At 36.7% G+C, this 17868-nt stretch overlaps 1 protein-coding gene across 1 annotated transcript; it reads left to right on the top strand.

The window, feature by feature from the left end:
• Nucleotides 1-511: 511 nt before the first annotated feature.
• On the top strand, nt 512-3198 carry LOC140865681 (probable indole-3-acetic acid-amido synthetase GH3.1). Its single transcript, XM_073270398.1, has 3 exons — nt 512-880; nt 1336-1437; nt 1575-3198. The coding sequence occupies exons 1-3, from the start codon at nt 564-566 to the stop codon at nt 2950-2952; spliced, it is 1797 nt and encodes a 598-aa protein (XP_073126499.1). The 5' UTR covers nt 512-563; the 3' UTR covers nt 2953-3198.
• Nucleotides 3199-17868: the final 14670 nt, after the last annotated feature.

Below are 17868 nucleotides of genomic sequence, written 5' to 3' on the forward strand. Positions count from 1 at the left end.
TATATATGGTATATCATCCATTTACAGTTAATTTGCATATATATGTTTTATTCTATATGAAGTCCTAGATTGTAGAGATATTGAAAACGAATTGATATTATTTTATTTATTTCATTCATTTCTAATTTAATGTCATCTTGTCACGGTCAATTTCTCAAATTAAGAGATTCATAAAGTATAGATTTGAAAATTTATTAAGAATATACGACATAATTATAAGATTTCACAAATAAAATTCGTAAAAAAAATTGTCTCACCAATAGATTAAGCAAGGATTAAATTTAAATTACAACTATATACTATGTTAAATAATTAATATATATATAATAACATAATTTTCTATCCATCATTTTTTAAAAAGAACATAATATGTAATCTTGTAATACATTAACTCACCCAAAATATATATATCCACTCACAAAATAGGTTGAAAAGGACAAATGTTGCTTCCTATATAAACCATCGCTCGCTCCTCAAAATTTGCACCACCAAACACAATCTTGAAAATCAATTCTCATCAAAGTCTACAACTCCTCAGCTTTCTTTCTTGCTTTCTCTTGATCATGGCGGTTGACTCTTCGCTCTCTCCGGCGAGCCCCCCGCCGAACGAGAAATTCGCTAAGGCACTTGATTTTATCGAAGAGATGACCAAAAACACGGATTATGTACAAGCAAGAGTGCTAGCTGAGATTCTGAGCCAAAATGCTGAAACCGAGTACCTCCAGAGGTTCGGTCTCGGCGGCGCTACTGATCGGGATTCGTTCAAGTCTAGGATCCCGGTGGTGACGTACGAGGATCTTCAGCCGGAGATTCAGCGTATCGCTGGCGGGGATTTCTCTCCAATTCTTTGCTCTCACCCCATCTCTGAATTTCTTACCAGGTAAAATATATATATTGGAAAGGAAAGTGTATTCTTTGCTTATTTGTTTCCTTTTTTTTTTGTTATTTACTCTAATTCTGCATTGCCGTAAGTAAAAGGTGTTTGCATGTCCCAGAAAAGAAAAAAAATTTATTTTGTGAGATTTTTAAAAAACCTGTATATATATTTTCAGGATCACTAGCTTCGTTTATCTTTTCGTACGTGTGCCATATATTGATTCTGTGCAGTGTGCACATTATTAATGAATATACAAAATGAAATTAAATTATGTTTTAACATAAGCGAATATATGTTCTGTTACACACATCAGTCATATATATAAATTATAATTAGTTCTAGATTAATCCATAAAGAAAAATTTACCCACAGATTCACAAAAAACTCAATTTTGTAAAACAAATGACTGCTTTTTTCTTAGGGTTTTCTGACCACTTTGTTGACTCGTGAATATGCAGTTCTGGAACGTCGGCTGGGGAGAGAAAGCTTATGCCAACAATAAAGGAAGAAATGGACCGCCGACAATTGTTGTACAGTCTTCTCAACCCTGTAATGAACCTGTAAGAATATTCTTGCATGAATATTTTCTTTCCATTTATACAAATAAATGTGATATTATTATGATTTATTTCCATATAAATTTAAACAAGATTTGCTAGATTATAATCACTATTCCTCCGCTAATTGTGATCACCAGATACGTTCCGGGGCTTGACAAGGGAAAAGGATTATACTTTCTATTCGTGAAGGCCGAAGCGAAAACTCCGGGCGGGTTGGTTGCACGCCCTGTGCTCACTAGCTACTACAAGAGTGATCAATTCAAGACCCGACCCTACGACCCGTATAACGTGTACACGAGCCCGGATGAAGCAATTCTATGTTGTGATTCATTCCAAAGCATGTACACTCAGATGCTTTGTGGCCTTCTCATGCGTGAAGAGGTTCTTCGAGTTGGGGCCGTTTTCGCCTCCGGTCTTCTAAGAGCCATCCGGTTTCTCCAACTCAACTGGAGGCAACTCGTGCATGATATCTCCACGGGGTCATTAAACCCTAGAATTACCGACGGCTCTATTCGAGAACGTATGGCTAAAATTCTTAAACCAAACCCTAATCTTGCTGATTTTCTTGTTAAAGAATGCGAGGGAGAAAACTGGGACAGTATAGTTCCTAGAATATGGCCGAACACTAAATATCTCGATGTTATTGTTACTGGCGCCATGGCACAATACATACCACTTCTTGATTTCTACAGCGGGGGCCTGCCACAAGCTTGCACCATGTATGCATCCTCCGAGTGCTATTTCGGGCTTAATTTGAAGCCCATGACGAAACCTTCGGAAGTTTCCTACACCATCATGCCTAACATGGGATACTTCGAGTTTATTCCACACGACCCGAATAACCCGATGACTCTCTCCCGGGATTCTCCCCCACGGCTGGTGGATTTGGCGGATTTAGAGGTGGGAAAGGAGTACGAACTCGTGGTGTCCACCTATTCAGGGCTGTGCCGATACCGAGTAGGCGACATCCTCCTAGTGACGGGTTTTCACAACTCCGCGCCACAGTTCAAGTTCATAAGGAGGAAGAATGTTTTGCTGAGCATTGATGCTGACAAGACGGATGAATCTGAGCTACAAAAGGCTGTCGAAAATGCTTCGGTCTTGTTACGCCAGTACGATACTACGGTAGTGGAGTACACTAGCTACGCCGACACAAGTTCAATTCCAGGACATTATGTTATCTACTGGGAACTACTTGTCAAAGATCCAACAAACCCCCCGAGCGACGATGTCTTAGCCAAATGCTGCCTGGTTATGGAAGAAGCAATGAACACGGTTTACAGACAATGCCGAGTCGCGGATAACTCGGTGGGGCCATTAGAGATCCGGGTTGTGAAAATGGGGACGTTCGAAGAGCTGATGGATTATGCAATATCAAGAGGCGCTTCGATCAATCAGTACAAAGCCCCGAGATGCGTCAGCTTCACTCCCATCGTGGAACTTCTGAATGCTCGAGTGGTATCGGTGCATCTCAGCCCCGCGGCTCCGCAATGGACACCAGAGCGGCGCGTTTGACTCGTGGTGGGAAGATTTTGGAGCAATGCTGCCGAAAAACGAACATGCTTTGGAGACTGTCGACCAAAAGAATCCCTTTAGTTGTCCCTTTTGTTCTTTGAATGTGGATTGTGCTTAACGCTTTACGAGTTTGTTGGCTTTCAAGTTTATCTTGTTTTTGAATTTGATTGGATGCTTTTGTGTGTAAGATTCAAATAATCTGCACTTTGTGATTCTCATGTAATGTAGTATGTTGAAACTTTCTTAAAGTTGGGGGGAAAGCTGTCTAAAGTTGTAAAGTGTGATATTGTTGGGTTGAACAGATCTTTGTAATATTTTCGGTTATCATCGATTTAATTTTATGTGAAATTAATGTTGCAAATTAAATTGTGATTTCACTTGTTTCGAGGAGGTAATGTACCTAGTACTATATATCTGTGGGCTTTAAAGATGCCTGCGAGGGATTTATTGGACACAAAAACTCATATTTCAGTATTAGTTTTGTGAAATTGCTTTTTAATTAGAGTCATTCATAAAAAAAAAAAAAAAAAAAAATTACTTTTGGATTGTTTTTTATTATAAATATAGATAAGACTAATTCATTTCACGAATAAATTCGTGTGACACCTATCTCACAGATATTTGCGCTTTGTTTAATGCTTTGGAATTAATTATTTTGGTTTATGCAAGGTTAATTATCACGAAATTGCAACATCCATTATTTCCTAAAATTTTTATTTCTGTCGTAGGATAATATTTATAGTAACTCAAATTCTATTTTAAGATAATAATATGTTAAACATGATTAAGGGTTAGTAATTTCGGAGTGTTATTGGACTTCGGAAGGGAATATGGGCCTTTGACTTTGGGCCGGATCGGAAGCTCCGATCCCAGCCACTTCGGAAGCTCAGCGAAAGCACCGAGATCGGAAGTTCCGATCCTGGAACGGAAGTTCCGATCTCCAGCTGCCAGCAATGCTCGATGACTCAGCCGCGAGTTTTGACAAGTGTTGTACATAGAGCAGATCGGAAGTTTCGATCCTGGCGTGTCCTGCATGCACGCAATGAGCTGGATCGAAAGCTCCGATCCTGAAATCGGAAGTTCCGATCCTGGTCGGGAATTTTGCCTATAAATAGGGCTCGTTCGATTTCATTTTGAAATACGAATTCCCGAGTTTCCTTCTACAGTTATATAGTGTGAGATATACACTTGAGGGCCCTATCGGTTATAATAGAGGTTCTGAAATAACCAAGGTGTGGTTATAGTCATCCGGGACTAGCGACTCCAAAGGGCTAACTACGAACGAAGGTATGGTCCGGGAATCTATTTAAGTTTTGGGAGTACTTATTAGCTTAGTTAAGGCTTATAGAACTTGTGTAGTGATACAGTGAACTTTTGAATATAGGCTTGGAACCTAGGATCCTATTATACTTGAACTAGCCTAGAGGTACGTACACATTGACTGAGATTGCCAGCGAGTATACATGTTTATATGTTGCATTTATTTGGCATTATTATATGGCATGATGTATGCTTTACCGTTTTCTATACTCATATGTCATGTGCATATACACGTTGAGCCTATACCTTGTTATACCTGACTATAGAGCCGCTCAGCTCTATATTTGATAGTCTGTCACTGAGAGTACCGCGACGGCGGGGGCATTTATGTCTGTCTACTCTAGTGTACTAGACGAGTGTGGTTGCACCCAGAGGTTGATCCGTGCGGTGGCAGCACTCATGTGGCGCCGGTTCTGAGCATGACTTTTCAGATGACCCTGTACCAGTATCATGTTACATGCATTATATACATATGTTTACTCATGTCTATGTACTGGGCGTTAGCGCTCACGTCCTAGTTGTTATCTTGAACACCCTATTTCATGGGGTAGGTCGCAGGATGGACGAAGCTGATAGTTCAAGGCAGGACTAGGGAGCAGGAGCCTTGAGGATTTTATACAGCAGGATTCGATATAGCTGTATAATGTTTACTGTTTAAGATTTTAATTTGGTTGTATCACTACAGATTTAAGCCTAGATTATGTTACTAAGCTGATATGTAAAATTATGGTTTTTTTTCCGCATATTTTACTCTGTTAAGTTATTTTGCTGTATTAAGTTTAATGCATGCTATTAGTTGCCAGTTAGTAGGTGATTCCATGCTGGGTCACTACATTTTTGGTATCAGAGCATGCTTAGATTTTGGGATTAATACTTGGGATTTAGAATTAGTTTTGAGTAATTCTTGCGCATTTGGGATTTTAATGTGCAATTCTTTTCAGGATATGGCTGACGAGAGTCATGGTAGTGTTGGCCAGGAAGGTGGTCATCATCATCATCGTCGCCATCATCATCATGATGATCATCATCGTCATCATGAGGGTAGACGTCGCTACTCTATCAATAAGTTCATGCAAGTAGGACCGAAACCTTTGGTGGGAGGCGAGAATCCTGAACAGGCGAGGAGTTGGATGTCTAAACTCGAGAGTACTTTTCGTGCTTTCAATTGTACTGAGGATCAGAAATTGGAAGTTCTAGAATTATTTCTAGAGGATCGAGCACGTTTTTGGTGGGATGCCAAAGCTGCTCAGGCACGTACTGAGAGAGGACATGTGACTTGGGGGGATTTCTGTCGGGAGTTCCAGATATTGTATTTTCCTTCGGCTGTTCGCCAAGCACGATCTATAGAGTTGCTTACTCTGAGGCAAGGATCAATGACTATTGATCAGTTACCGGTTGTCAGCGAGTTTCCTGATTTATTCCCTGATGAGATTCCTGGTTTTCCTCCGGTTCGAGAGGTTGAATTTGGTATTGACCTAGTACCAGGAACTATGCCTATATCCCGAGCACCTTATCGTCTGGCACCGTCAGAGATGAGGGAATTGAAACAGCAGTTACAGGATCTGCTTGATAAGGGATATATTCGTTCGAGTGTTTCTCCGTGGGGAGCACCTGTTTTGTTCGTCAAGAAGAAAGATGGATCGATGCGATTATGTATTGATTACAGGCAGTTGAATCGTGTCACCATCAAGAATAAGTATCCTTTGCCGCGGATTGATGATCTGTTCGATCAATTACAGGGTACTTCTGTTTACTCGAAGATAGATCTGAGATCTGGATACCATCAGATGCGGGTACGAGACTCAGATATATCTACGACTGCTTTCAGGACCAGATACGGGCATTATGAATTTCTGGTGATGCCATTCGGTTTGACAAATGCACCGGCAGTCTTCATGAATCTGATGAATCAGATATTTCGATAGTATTTGGATAGATTTGTCATCGTCTTCATTGATGATATTCTTGTCTATTCTCATGACAAGGATGAGCATGCACAGCATCTAAGGATTGTTTTACAAACGTTACGAGATAAGCAGCTGTATACGAAATTGAGCAAGTGTGAATTCTGGCTTGATCGGGTAGTGTTTCTCGGTCATGTGATTTCTAATGAAGGGATATCTGTTGATCCTAGTAAGATAGAGGCAGTGCTGAATTGGTCTCGTCCGACGACGGTTGCTGAGATTCGTAGTTTCTTGGGTCTAGCTGGATATTACCGTCGGTTCATCGAGAATTTTTCACAGTTGGCCAGGCCTTTGACACAGCTTACACGGAAAGATGTTGCCTTCATATGGTCCTCGGATTGTGAGGAGTCATTTCACGATCTGCGTGGACGTCTTACTACTGCACCTGTGCTACCTCTACCTTCTGGATCAGGAGGTTATGTTGTCTATACTGATGCCTCTGGTCAGGGGTTAGGATGTGTTTTGACACAGCATGGACATGTTATTGCCTATGCTTCTCGACAGTTGAAGACGCATGAGACTAACTATCCAGTGCATGATCTCGAGTTGGCCGCCATTGTATTTGCGCTCAAGATCTGGAGGCATTATCTTTATGGCGAGAAATTTGAGATATTCACGGATCACAAGAGTTTGAAGTATTTATTCACTCAGGAGGAGTTGAATATGCGACAGAGACGCTGGATGGATCTTCTGAAAGATTATGATTGTGAAATCAAATATCATCCAGGTTTTGCCAATCTTACTGCTGATGCCTTGAGTCGGCAGGTGAGACTTTCTGCACTTCAGACTAATGAAATATCTCATATGATTCAAGAGTGCTGTTCATTGAGTTTTACGCTCAAGCACAAGAAAGGGAGAAATGGGATTCGATTGTATACTATTCTATCTGAGCCAGCATTGTATTCTCGGATCAGAGATGCTCAGATATCTGATGTTAAGACTCAGCGTTTGGCACGTCTGGCCAATGGAGTTAATACATCTGGATTCCGTTTTCAGGCAGATGGTTTATTGTGCTATCTAATCGAGTGGTTGTACCTAATGATGCGGAGCTCAGGAACGATATTCTATCTCAAGCTCACAGGAGTCGATTATCAGTTCATCCTGGAAGCATGAAAATGTATAAGAACTTGCGAACTAGATTCTGGTGGAAAGGGATGAAGCGAAGTGTGTATCCATTTGTTTCAAGATGTTTGGTTTGTCAACAGGTCAAGGCTGAATATCGACGACCAGGTGGATTACTGCAGAATCTTGAGATTCCCGAATGGAAATGAGAGCACGTGACTATGAACTTTGTTACCCACTTACCTATGACTACACGTCAGTGTGATGCTATCTGGGTTGTCGTTGATCGTTTGACAAAATCAGCACACTTTATTCCTTATAACCCGGAATATTCTTATGATCGCATGACACGTTTATACATCCAGGAGATAGTGCGATTACATGGGATTCCAGTGAGCATAGTCAGTGATAGAGACCCGCGATTTACCTCACGTTTTTGGGGTAGTTTTCAGAAGGCGTTGGGTACCACTCTGAGTTTGAGCACTGCATATCATCCGGAGACTGACGGGCAGTCAGAACGGACGATTCGTATGCTGGAGGATATGCTACGTTCTTCTGTCATGGATTTTGGCTTATCTTGGCAGGATCAGTTACCTTTGATCGAATTTGCCTACAATAACAGTTATCATCATAGTATTGATATGGCACCTTTCGAGGCATTGTACGGTCGACGGTGTCGTACTCCGTTATTCTGGGATGAAGTCGGGGAACGACAAGTCGAGGGTCCTGAATTGGTGCAGCAGATTGTAGACAAGGTAGATTTGATCAAGCATAGGATCAAAGTTGCTCAAGATAGACAAGCCAGTTATGCTAATATTCGCCGCAGACCACTTCAGTTTGAGCCTGGTGAATATGTATTTCTCCGAGTATCACCTTTCAGGAAGGTGATGAGATTCGGCGTGAAAGGCAAGTTGTCTCCTCGTTTCATTGGGCCTTTCCAGATACTGGATAAGATCGGAGATGTTGCATATCGTTTGGCTTTACCGCCAAATCTTTCCAGTATACATAACGTTTTTCATGTGTCGTTACTTCGACAGTATATAGCTGATGAATCTCATGTGATTCAGTCTACTGATATTCAGCTAGAGCCAGATCTGACTTTTATTGAACGACCAATCCGTATCCTAGACAGGAAGAAGAAAGTTCTTTGAAACAAGACTATACCACTGGTGATGGTACAATGGCAGCACCGAGGCGTTGAAAAAGCAACGTGGGAAACTGAAAGTCGTATGCAAGCGGAATATCCTGAGTTATTTGCTTTGTACTTTTGATTTACCATATAAGATGTAATTACAGTTGTTGTAAACATGGTTTGATGTTTCATATTGTTATCTTGATTTTGTCTTTAGATGTTATTTCGCGGACGAAATATCTAAAGGTGGGGAGAATATAGTAACCCAGATTCCATTTTAAGATAATAATATGTTAAACATGATTAAGGGTTAGTAATTTCGGAGTGTTATTGGACTTCGTAAGGGAATATGGGCTTTTGACTTTGGGCCGGATCGGAAGCTCCGAACCCAGATCGGAAGCTCCGATCCCAGCCACTTCGGAAGCTCAGCGGAAGCACCGAGATCGGAAGTTCCGATCCTGGAACGGAAGTTCCGATCTCCAGCTGCCAGCAATGCTCGATGACTCAGCCGCGAGTTTTGACAAGTGTTGAACATAGAGCAGATCGGAAGCTCCGATCGCCCGATCGAAAGTTCCGATCCTGGCGTGTCCTGCATGCACGCAATGAGCTGGATCGAAAGCTCCGATCCTGAAATCGGAAGTTCCGATCCTGGCCGGGAATTTTGTCTATAAATAGGGCTCGTTCGATTTCATTTTGAAATACGAATTCCCGAGTTTCCTTCTACAGTTATATAGTGTGAGATATAGACTTGAGGGCCCTATCGGTTATAATAGAGGTTCTGGAATAACCAAGGTGTGGTTATAGTCATCCGGGACTAGCGACTCCAAAGGGCTAACTACGGACGAAGGTATGGTCCGGGAATCTATTTAAGTTTTGGGAGTACTTATTAGCTTAGTTAAGACTTATAGAACTTGTGTAGTGATACAGTGAACTTTTGAATATAGGCTTGGAACCTAGGATCCTATTATACTTGAACTAGCCTAGAGGTACGTACACATTGACTGAGATTGCCAGCGAGTATACATGTTTATATGTTGCATTTATTTGGCATTATTATATGGCATGATGTATGCTTTACCGTTTTCTATACTCATATGTCATGTGCATATACACGTTGAGCATATACCTTGTTATACCTGACTATAGAGCCGCTCAGCTCTATATTTGATAGTCTGTCACTGAGAGTACCGCGACGGCGGGGGCATTTATGTCTGTCTACTCTGGTGTACTAGATGAGTGTGGTTGCACCCAGAGGTTGATCCGTGCGGTGGCAGCACTCATGTGGCGCCGGTTCTGAGCATTCATGTTACATGCATTATATACATATGTTTACTCATGTCTATGTACTGGGCGTTAGTGCTCACGTCCTAGTTGTTATCTTGGACACCCTATTCCATGGGGCAGGTCGCAGGATGGACGGAGCTGATAGTTCAAGGCAGGACTAGGGAGCAGGAGCCTTGAGGATTTTATACAGCAGGATTCGATATAGCTGTATAATGTTTACTGTTTAAGATTTCAATTTGGTTGTATCACTACAGATTTAAGTCTGGATTATGTTACTAAGCTGATATGTAAAATTATGGTTTTGTTTCCGCATATTTTACTCTGTTAAGTTATTTTGCTGTATTAAGTTTAATGCATGCTATTAGTTGTCAATTAATAGGTGATTCCATGCTGGGTCACTACAATATTCAATTATACATTTTTTATATTTAATTCACAAGCAAATAATAGGAACAAGTCTACCCTAATGACAGCTTTTAAACCTTTCATAATTTTTTTTTATTTTTTCAAAACAAAAAATAATATTCAAAATACTACCAAATTATTCTATATTTAATTCACAAGCAAATTTTTTAAGATAAAATATTTTCCTTTATATTTTATTTTAGAAGGAAAATTTGTACGTGGAAATTTCAAAATTCTCAAGTAACAAGTTCAAATTGGTGGGAAAAAATGTTTATCGGTTTACTTTTTTCTTTACTGTTTTTTTTTTAAATTTCGCTTGCAATCTAATTAAAGTTTTTTGAGTCTACTATATCGAGGGGAAAAAGAAAACTCCTTTTATAGATTATACTATTTGTCATTTGGTGAATTGTCTCGCATATCTTTTTTGTAGGGATTTTTTTTTTTTGGGTTCATATAACTTGTGCGTATCAATGTGTTTGGAATGATGCATGAGATTCTATTGAATTTGGTGTGATTTAGAATTGAAAACACCATTTTTGCATTTAATAATGAAATTTCAAAATGAGATTGGTCTTTCATAGTATTTAGGGATTTCATTTTAATGGGTGAAATATTTGCAAATATTTCTTGAGATTTTGTTACAGAAGAAAATAAAGAAGTTGCAATTTATTATTCTAAAAGATAATGAATTGGCCCGCCGATAATACGATCTCAAAATAGAAAGCGTGCAAGGTAGACAAAATATATATTTTTTCTAACAATAACAACCTTTAAGTTACAATGTATTATTTGAGAAGATTGTAATAACTAATAAACGACAAGCTTCAAATATAGATAAAATAAATTTTAGATTAATCGAATTAAGTATAATTGTCAAATGTCAATTCTTCAAACTTCTTTCCTCTATTTAATTTCTTTGCATAATACCAATAGACGTAGCACATTTTGAATTGTAGTGTAAAATGTATATTGGAAACGTATTGTACAAAGAACTAACATCACATCCGTGGCGGCCCAACTTTACTCACCTTTCAGTATTTGGTGTATGCACCTTAATCAAGTCTATAATTTTTTTTTTCAGTTAGCGACGTCGATCTGAAGGTAGCTCTTTCTTAAGTTGCCTCTTTCATTACTACGACTTTCAATAAAAACACCAATGGTAGGTTATAAACTCAAGAGAGATACATCCCAAAAAGCTTGCTTATTGGATGGGGTGATCTCATAAGTTTATAAACTACTATTTATTAATTTAATATTTCAATGTGAGATATATTATAACATGTTCATTGCAAATAGCTTTATTTGTTGGTCCATTTGCAATTAAAGTGGTGCATTTTTTTCATTAAAATTCACTAATTTCACTTATCTTATTTGGTATTGAGGTTATCTCAACGTACCAAAGAGGCATATTATATATTCCACATCAGTCCACCTATCAGTACCTTTACGAGCAGATCCAAGTAATATTTTTTAGGGAAAATATTTTTTTTGGTTCATTAAATTGTCAATGTTTTGGTTTTGGTCCATTAACTTTTTCGATGTGGGTTATGGTACGCTAACTTTTTATTTTCTGTGATTTTTGGTCCAACTGCATATGTGTCATCTTTTGATTGGTCCACGTCATCATTTTGGACCAATCAAAAGATGACACGTATGCAGTTGGACCAAAAATCACAGAAAATGAAAAATTAGTGTACCAAAAACTACATCGAAAAATTTAATGAACCAAAACCAAAACATGAACAAGTTAATGGACCAAAAAAATTATTTTCCCTATTTTTTATACCTAATTAACCAATTTGTTGGAATTTCTTCATGTCAATCACCCGAATTTGATAATTGCGAAAGAAACATTTTACCAAGGTCAAGTCTAACTGAGGCATTGGATGAGTTGGAAGCTAAATTTGTTACTTTGTTTTTGTTTCGTTTTTCTGTTTTTGGGTTCGATTGGTTGTACAATAAAAAATCCTCAGAAAAAAATTTGTGTAAGCGACTAAGATGTCCTTTACCATCGAAAAATAAAATATTTTAAATAAGTGTAATTCCGACCGAATTTGATGAAATTATTTTACATGAAGTAACATAATAATTGATTTAAAAAATTTCTAACAGGTCTATGATCGTATATTAATTACATTTAAAATAATCGGATGAGGGATGTGAAAGAAAAAATATATTAAATGGAGGTTATCATAATTCATATCATTTTCGGAACAACGGTCCCAATCTAAACGTAACATTATTTAGTGCAAAAAAATTTAAAAAAATGGTTTCGAGAATTTTGGTTAGGGGTGGGTCGGTACGGTCGAGGTTTTCCTTACCGAAATATTCGGTATTGAAAAATACGATATCCATACCGTACCGAATATTTGGTATACCGAAACGTTGGTATACTGAATGTTCGATAAGATGTAAATTTTATTTCGATACCGTACCGAAATTTCGGTTCGGTACCGATAATATACCATTCATACCGAAATTATATATAAATGTGTTCATCTTCTTTTGTTACGTTACCGGTAATATACCGTGCATACCGAAATTGATTGAGTCCAATACAAAATTATTATTATCATTTTTAATATAAATTATTTTTTTCAGTATACCGAAATATCGAAAATATTTTGGTGTCATACCGATACCGATACCGAATTTTTCGGTATACCATCAAATTCGGCATATACGATATTTTTCGGTACGGTAAGTGCGGTATACCAAAGTTTTCGGTTTTTTTTCCCAACCCTAATCTTGGTTTAGCTTCTTAATTTTTTTTTTAAAAAAAAATTAATTAACGAAATTCTTTGACTAATTTATTTATTTATTTTTTGTGCTTCTATAACCAAAAATTTGAAACATTTATTCACAATTGATTTGCAAATATGTTAAAACGGACTAACATGATGAACAGTTGAGTTGGAAAATTGCAAAATCAACTTTCAACTCTCCTATTTAATTTAGGTGACTGGACAATGGTACGAAATATATCAATCCGTTATTTTGAAAATTATGAACCCGATTCATTTATTTTATATGATATGATAGAATTACTCAATTTGATATCTTTATATTTGTTTGAGGTATTATGAATTATGATATGAAAATTTTGAAATAACTATCATCAAAGCCTTATACAAATATCACATTATCCCACACACGCGGAAACAAAAACAAACACATATACGTCTATGTTCATAATACAACAAGAAGTCTTTATCCTATTTAAGTCGGGCCAATATCATGAATGTTCATAATAAAATAGAGAAATTAAAGTGAAGACGTCTACTCTAAAAAATTTTAGCCACGTATTGAAATTAATTAATAATGATTTTCACAATATTAGGTCAGAACAGTGATTATCGACATGTTCGGCTTATAAATTAGTTCGGCTCATTAATTTATTGTTTAATTCATAAAGTATTTTAATGATAGACTTCGATGAACTAAAGTTTAGGAAGACTACATGAACTAGTTCCTGATCTGAGATTTTGAGGCTTGAGGCGAGCACCAAAAATGGTATCTTCAAAGCTAACTATTCATATATATAGAAATAATAGTATTTGCAACATGAATTCTACAAATAAAATTTAGCAAAAATAAATCATCAAAAACAATATATTATAAGTAAATACTAAAAAAACAAAGAAGATCCAAACAAAATATAAAATTCATGTTCTGAACCAGTATATAGTTACTTGAATATAGCTAGTTTTTGAAGCGAAAGTATTAATTGCATAATAAACTTTCTCAACAATTTTTTTCTCGATAGATAACATAGCTAACACTTAGTTTTTTTTGCGACATAGTTGATCGAAGATAAGTTTCGATCTAACTTCAATTTTGAAAATTTGAAGAAAAGTATCTGGTAGCTAGGAAGAGTTCATTCCAAAAGTATTTAACAAATCCAATGATAATTCTAAACTAAATTCTTTCCAAATAAAGTAAGCTTAGTAAAAAAATTTATCACGAGTGATAACTGATGAGTCACACAAGCAAACGTACAAAAAGAAGGAATTCAGTATTATGAAAAACCAAAATCTAAATATTCTTGAGCGGTAGAAGGAGAAGAGATTTTTCTTACCTCAATGGCTCTGTTTTCTCTCGCCTCCCTCGAATATTTGAATGTGAAATTTTGTTCAATCTGCACTCTGCAGATTTCTTCTTAATTATCACGTTTGAAATTAACTAACTAAGATAGGACATTTTTTTTATTTGGAAAAAAATTAAGAGATGGTCTATCAACTATTATTTATGAGCTTATTTAAAATGGGCCATAAACTATCATATTGATTTTTTTTTAGAGATTTTGGTGCCCCCAATTTTTTTGGGCCTGAAACACTTGCCTTATTTGTCATATAACAGGTCCGAGCTAGCCTGATAGGAACAACAAAGCATATTGGTTAACAACCTTTGAGACCTAGAGGGTAGTGGAATTGGATACCTAAGAAACCAACTTGAGGAACCAAGTGGAGAAAGGGATAACAAGTACTATATCAAAGCGGGCGCAAGAAAGTGAGAAAAATGACATATATACCATGTTAGTGTGGCCGTTCATGTTGTAGGTACTGCGATAGTGGAGTTAAACGGTTAAAGAACTGAATTAGAGGTATTGAGGAATGAAGTTAGACGGTTGAGTAGGAGAACCAGGTGATGAATCAAGGTTTCAAAAAGAAGGAAAAAATGCAGAAAAAAGACACATCAACAACACTCAAACAGTGCAAATCTCTATACTTTCAGTTTCAATTTACAAATTTCTAATTTTTTATTTTTAGTGATTTTTCTAGTTCTGTTTTCTAACATTTAGTCTAGTTAATTCAACTTTCAGATTTCATATTGAAGCTTTATATTCTTGTAAAAACGTCGTTTTCAATTTTTAGTGATATAATCATGTATTCATATCATTCAAAAATTTATTTTCCTTGATCTTCCATTATATTGGTTAAATTTCGATTACATTGCATCCAAATTCGAGAAAGTTAGAATGATGTCCGAATAAGAACTCACAACATTTTCACATAATTTAGATTTTTGCACTTTTAAACATGTTTTTGGCACGATTCGTGTCTGACACATCACACGCAAAATTCGATCCAAACACAATGCAACACATAATGAAATGGAATAGAGAACTGAATAAACTCCTTTCATTTTTAGTTTTTCTTTTTTTAAAAAACCAGGCCTTAAAACACAAACATATCTTATATCGAAATATAATTTCGGATTTTTAAGATTTTAAATACTTCACATGTTCAAAATTCAGATATTAAAACAGAGTTGACTCAAAATCATGCCCGGACGACGGACCTGTTATATGACAAATGCGGCAAGTGCCTCAGGCCCAAAAAAATTGGGGGCACCAAAATCTTTAAAAAAAAAAAATCAATATGATAGTTCAGGACCATTTTAAATAAGCTTATAAATAATAGTTGATAGACCCTATCTTAATTTCTTTCCAAAGAAAAAAAAATGTCCTATCTTAGTTAGTTAATTTTAAACGTGATAATTAAAAAGAAATCTGCAGAGTGCAGATTGAACAAAATTTCAAATTCAAATATTCGAGGGAGGCGAGACTCGAGAGAAAACAAAGTCATTGAGGTAAGAAAAATCTCTTCTCCTTCTACCGCTCAAACATATTTAGATTTTGGTTTTTTATAATATTGAATTCCTTCTTTTTGTACGTTTGCTTGTGTGACTCATCAATTATCACTCGAAATAAATTTTTTTTCTAAGCTTACTTTATTTGGAAAGAATCTAGTTTAGAATTATCATTGGATTGGTTAAATACTTTTGGAATGAACTCTTCCTAGCTACCAGATACTTTTTTTCAATTTTTTAAAATTGATGTTGATCAAAACTTATCTTCGATCAACTATGTCGCAAGAAAAACTAAGTGTTAGCTATGTTATTTATCGAGAAAAAAATTGTTGAAAAAGTTGATTATGCAAACTTAATTAATACTTTCGCTTCAAAAACTAGCTATATTCAAGTAACTATATTGTGAGACCTCTGTCCCACATGGAAAAAATGAAAGATTTAAAATGAGTTTAAAATGAGCTACAATGAACTTCTATAGCAACTTGGGTTAATCATTTTCGTAAAGCGAGGACGAATACGAAGTAGTTGCTAAAGAGGCCCATTGTGCAGTCGCGCTTGCGCGGGCCTGGGTCCGGGGCGTGACAGAATGGTATCAGAGACGGTCACCAGCCCGCAGACCCTGGGAAATAAGTGCTATGCGAGACAAAGTGCTACGTGCGTGGGAGCCACCTCTTGAACCTGCGGGACAAAGTGCTACATGACGCGGGAGCCACATCTTGAACCCGTAGGAGCCACCTCTAGATTCCCGGTGCTGGTGGATCGAGAGGTCAGGTCGCGACGAGGACGTCGCGTTCTAAAGGAGAGGTGATTGTGAGACCCCTGTCCCACATGAAAAAATTGAAAGATTTAAAATGAGTTTAAAATGAGCTACAATGGACTTTTATAGCAACTTGGGTTAATAATTTTTGTAAAGCGAGGACGAATACGAAGTAATTGCTATAGGGGCCCATTGTGCAGTCGCGCTTGCGCGGGCCTGGGTCCGGGGCGTGACATATATACTGGTTCGAAACATGAATTTTATATTTTGTTTGGATCTTCTTTGTTTTGCTAGTATTTGCTTATAACATATTGTTTTTGATGATTTATTTTTGCTAAATTTTATTTGTAAAATTCATGTTGCAAATACTATTATTTCTATATGAATAGTTAGCTTTGAGGGTATCATTTTTGGTGCTCGCCTCAGGCCTCAAAATCTCAGGTCCGGCACTGCTCAAAATACATAACTTAGATGAAGTAAAAGATTAAAAAAAAAAAGAAAGAAATTTAGGTCACTTGCACCATATTACTGAAGCATAGAAACACAAATGAAAAGCCAAGATACTCCAAAAGTCAAAATTTCTCATGCTTGGAATTAATGTTTAAAACCAAAAATCATTTTTTTCCACTGAAAATTAAATATCGCCGAGGATTCACTTTAAAATCATATTTTCTGAAAGAGAAAATTACATTTTCAATCGTTTTTTTATTCATAATTTTAATGTAACATCATACACATCAACAATATCCAATCCCACCAAAATAATAATATGGAAAAATTGCAACTTTGGTCCGATAATTTTTATTTTGAGATTTTGATCATCTATTATTTTTATATTAAATTTTAGTCATGTAGGTTCCGATTTTGGCAATTTTAGTCCGTTTTTGCCGAAAATACTCAAATGACACTATACACATTAGCACCACATCAGCGTTGCATTGATGTTATATCATCCTCACGCTGAAAAAAAGAATAAATTTTCTCATAAAAAACAAAAATAACGAACAAAAACTAAAATATAACAACACAAAAAATCAAAATCGCAAAATAACAAACATCAACTCCAAAAAATCAATTTTCGCAAATAACATTTGTTTTGCAAGTCTTGTCAAGTTTGTCAACAACATTTATTATCCTTTTTTTTTTTCGACTGAGACAAGGGAATCTTTATTATCTTTGACCATAGGGAGCATAAATGGGTCACCTTTCACAATTCACAGTTAACCTCGCATGGGCTTAAATACGTGGAGACATGGAGATGGAGTGGAATATATCATGGGGGGCCAACTCCTATCGTCCGCAATATTATATAAGAAGATAATTTCCCGACAAAACCACTATCATTAATATAACTCCCAATGACTTTTGTCTGGATCCCAATTATATCTACTAATTTATTT

Source organism: Henckelia pumila, chromosome 4 (genome assembly GCF_033568475.1).
Source record: "Henckelia pumila isolate YLH828 chromosome 4, ASM3356847v2, whole genome shotgun sequence".
In the NCBI taxonomy this organism is placed as follows: Eukaryota; Viridiplantae; Streptophyta; class Magnoliopsida; order Lamiales; family Gesneriaceae; genus Henckelia; species Henckelia pumila.

Coding starts and splice junctions, on each gene's coding strand:
- LOC140865681 (XM_073270398.1), top strand. CDS start 564: ATGGCGGTTGACTCTTCGCTCTCTCCGGCGAGCCCCCCGCCGAACGAG. Junction 881..1,335: donor ATCTCTGAATTTCTTACCAG/GTAAAATATATA, acceptor GTGAATATGCAG/TTCTGGAACGTCGGCTGGGG. Junction 1,438..1,574: donor CTCAACCCTGTAATGAACCT/GTAAGAATATTC, acceptor TGTGATCACCAG/ATACGTTCCGGGGCTTGACA.